The sequence below is a fragment of the Rhea americana genome, unplaced genomic scaffold, assembly GCF_003343005.1.
Source record: "Rhea americana isolate MKP2758 unplaced genomic scaffold, rheAme1 scaffold_29, whole genome shotgun sequence".
In the NCBI taxonomy this organism is placed as follows: Eukaryota; Metazoa; Chordata; class Aves; order Rheiformes; family Rheidae; genus Rhea; species Rhea americana.
The window spans coordinates 5,834,239-5,836,563 of NW_028186412.1; the positions used below are offsets into that span (position 1 = coordinate 5,834,239).

The 2,325-nt window shown below is 45.6% G+C and overlaps 1 protein-coding gene across 1 annotated transcript in view; it reads left to right on the forward strand.

The window, feature by feature from the left end:
* Positions 1-282: 282 nt before the first annotated feature.
* Positions 283-2,325, forward strand: part of DDX10 (DEAD-box helicase 10) — a 191,248-nt gene continuing 189,205 nt past the window's right edge. The window contains exon 1 of the mRNA XM_085309102.1: positions 283-455. Within this exon, the coding sequence (XP_085165228.1) occupies positions 283-455 (173 nt within the window). The remainder of the gene's footprint in view (positions 456-2,325) is intronic.

Consider the following 2,325-nt stretch of genomic DNA (forward strand, 5'->3'; position numbering starts at 1 on the left):
AGACCCTGGGCGTTTGGCGTTTCCGGGAGGGAAAATGTGTTTCAGCAGACTCCATCGTGGATTCCTCGCAAGACCCACCATGCKTATATTTTTCAGTAAAACTTTATTGCTGTTTTCAGGAAAATATGTTCCTATTTTGTAGTTGTTTTAACCTCCATCCTAAAGCATATGAAAAAAGCATCAACTTATCATAATGTTTTGAAGAAACAGGTGGTTTTATTTAAAGACTGAAAGCATTACCTAGCAAGTCACTCACTGTGTAGGGCTCCTAACCAGAAGACCATGGCACATGGAGGCATTCGTGATCGTGTGCAGCTGGGCCTGCRCGTGTCCCCAGCACGGGACAGCCTTCACCGGCCGACCCGGACAAGGGGCCTGGGCACAGCTCCCACCCRGCCCCAGCGATGGCACCGCCTCCCCGTCCTTAGCTTGATTGCTAAGCAGCATGTTCTCAGGTGAACATCCTTTTGCTTGAGAGTAGAAAYGATGAATAGAGTTGTTTCCTTCTAAGAAAAGCCTGTAAGAGCTCTGAAGACCAAAATGTTGAGAATCTCTCCACAAACAGGATCTGCATCATGTGCCGTGCCATGGCTGGAGCAGCTCGGGGTTCCCAGCATCTGGTGGGACACAGATTACCTATCCTCTTTTTCCTCCTAGTGTTTGCTCCAGTAAATGGCATTTTAAGCAATGCCTTACAGAGCCTGAGTGCCTTTTTTAAACGAACACTAGCCATGGTGCTTGCACCCATGCACAAGAATTTTTAGAGTTAGTCTCCGTTTCACAGGTGGTCACATTGCTGTCTGACAGTCTGAAAGCTCTTCTTGATTATACAACCTCTCTGCTTGGCCAGGGCGGTCAACAGGGCCACCCAATGTCCAGRTGTGCTTCCACTGCAGAGAAGCTTCTTTTGAGGGTTCTGCAGACTAAATCATGCGTATTGTGATCATCAGTAACAGACCCCTTGTACTCAAAAAGTCCTTGTGTTTATGCCWTCTTATTACAGAGCTCTTTAGCTTAGTCCTAAAACATTGCTTTGTGTTGCCCAGCTCTTCCTGACCAACAGCGTTGGTATTTTTTGGTGTTTCTAGAGACTTACCAGGCTTGTTTTGCTTCCGTGTTTGAAGAAACATGGTTATTTTTTCCACATCACTGTTTTTCATGCATCTCAAATATTTTTGAAGCATTAGGAATAAAGTTCAATTTTTTCGTGTTCATTTAGATCCATCCTGTGGAGGATGGCTTTCATTTCAAGATTTAGTAAGCTGATTGCTCTCGTCCTGACCATTTCCTCCACAGACTCCTTAGTTACTGGGCACCAGATACATTTTTTCAATGTAATCTGTTATGTTTAGTCAAAATCCTGGTAAGCAAGAGGGTAGCAGACCGCAAGTCCCAGTCTCCTGAGCCTATTTAACCTCAGTTTTTAAGAAGATATCAGGCTCATAACCAGTGTTTAAGACTCTGCAACTTGCTGCAGGACACATTTAGGCACTGAGGCAGCTTCTCCAGGAGCAGCGGCAGCCCAGGAGGCCCAAGGGGAAGGGCTGGCTGCGAAATGGTGGGAGGGCCACACTTTGCCCCCGAAGCTAGACCGCGTTTGTCCTCCGGCACACTCAGGCTTGACAGAAAACCAGCCGCTTTCTGATTTGTTTCGTATCCGATGCCTGCCTGTTTCAGAAGATAAAACCCTTGACCAATGTGKAGGAAAAAGGCTTCTCTCTCAGATTTTCTTGGTAGAAACCTTTAAATCCAGATACTGGTAAGAAATCTAAAACTAACTCTATGTTGCCAATGTATGTCTGTGCTGCCAAAGTTGCAACCAGTAGTTTATTCTGAGAGTTTTTAAGCTGGGCTGTGTATTTTAGAGTAATACTATGATTAACTTTTTCCAGGGCAGAACACATTTTGGAGTGAATATGTAAGACTAAATTCCTGTAAGGTATATACTTAGTAGAAACATTTTCCTGTTATCCCTTCCACAAGAAGAGCTGRTAACGTGATCCTCAAAGTCCTATCTATTTACTTTATTGTTGGGAAACAGCAAAKGTATTTGCAAAGGTATCTGGTATTTTAAACCGAGGTTACCATTAATTACACAGTATTCTTGGCCCTAACAGGCAACRTTTATTCATCATAATTTGCCTGTTTTCTCAAACCAGCAGGAATTACTGGAAAAGGACGTTTCTAATGCGTTTCTGAAAATCCAGTTTCACTGCAAGATTCACCTTCACCTCACTGGCGTGGCAACCGCCCGCGAGGGAGCCGGGCCCCGCAGGGAGCCGGGCCGCGGGTGCAGCCCCAGCGGCCGCAGGCACCGCCGGGGGG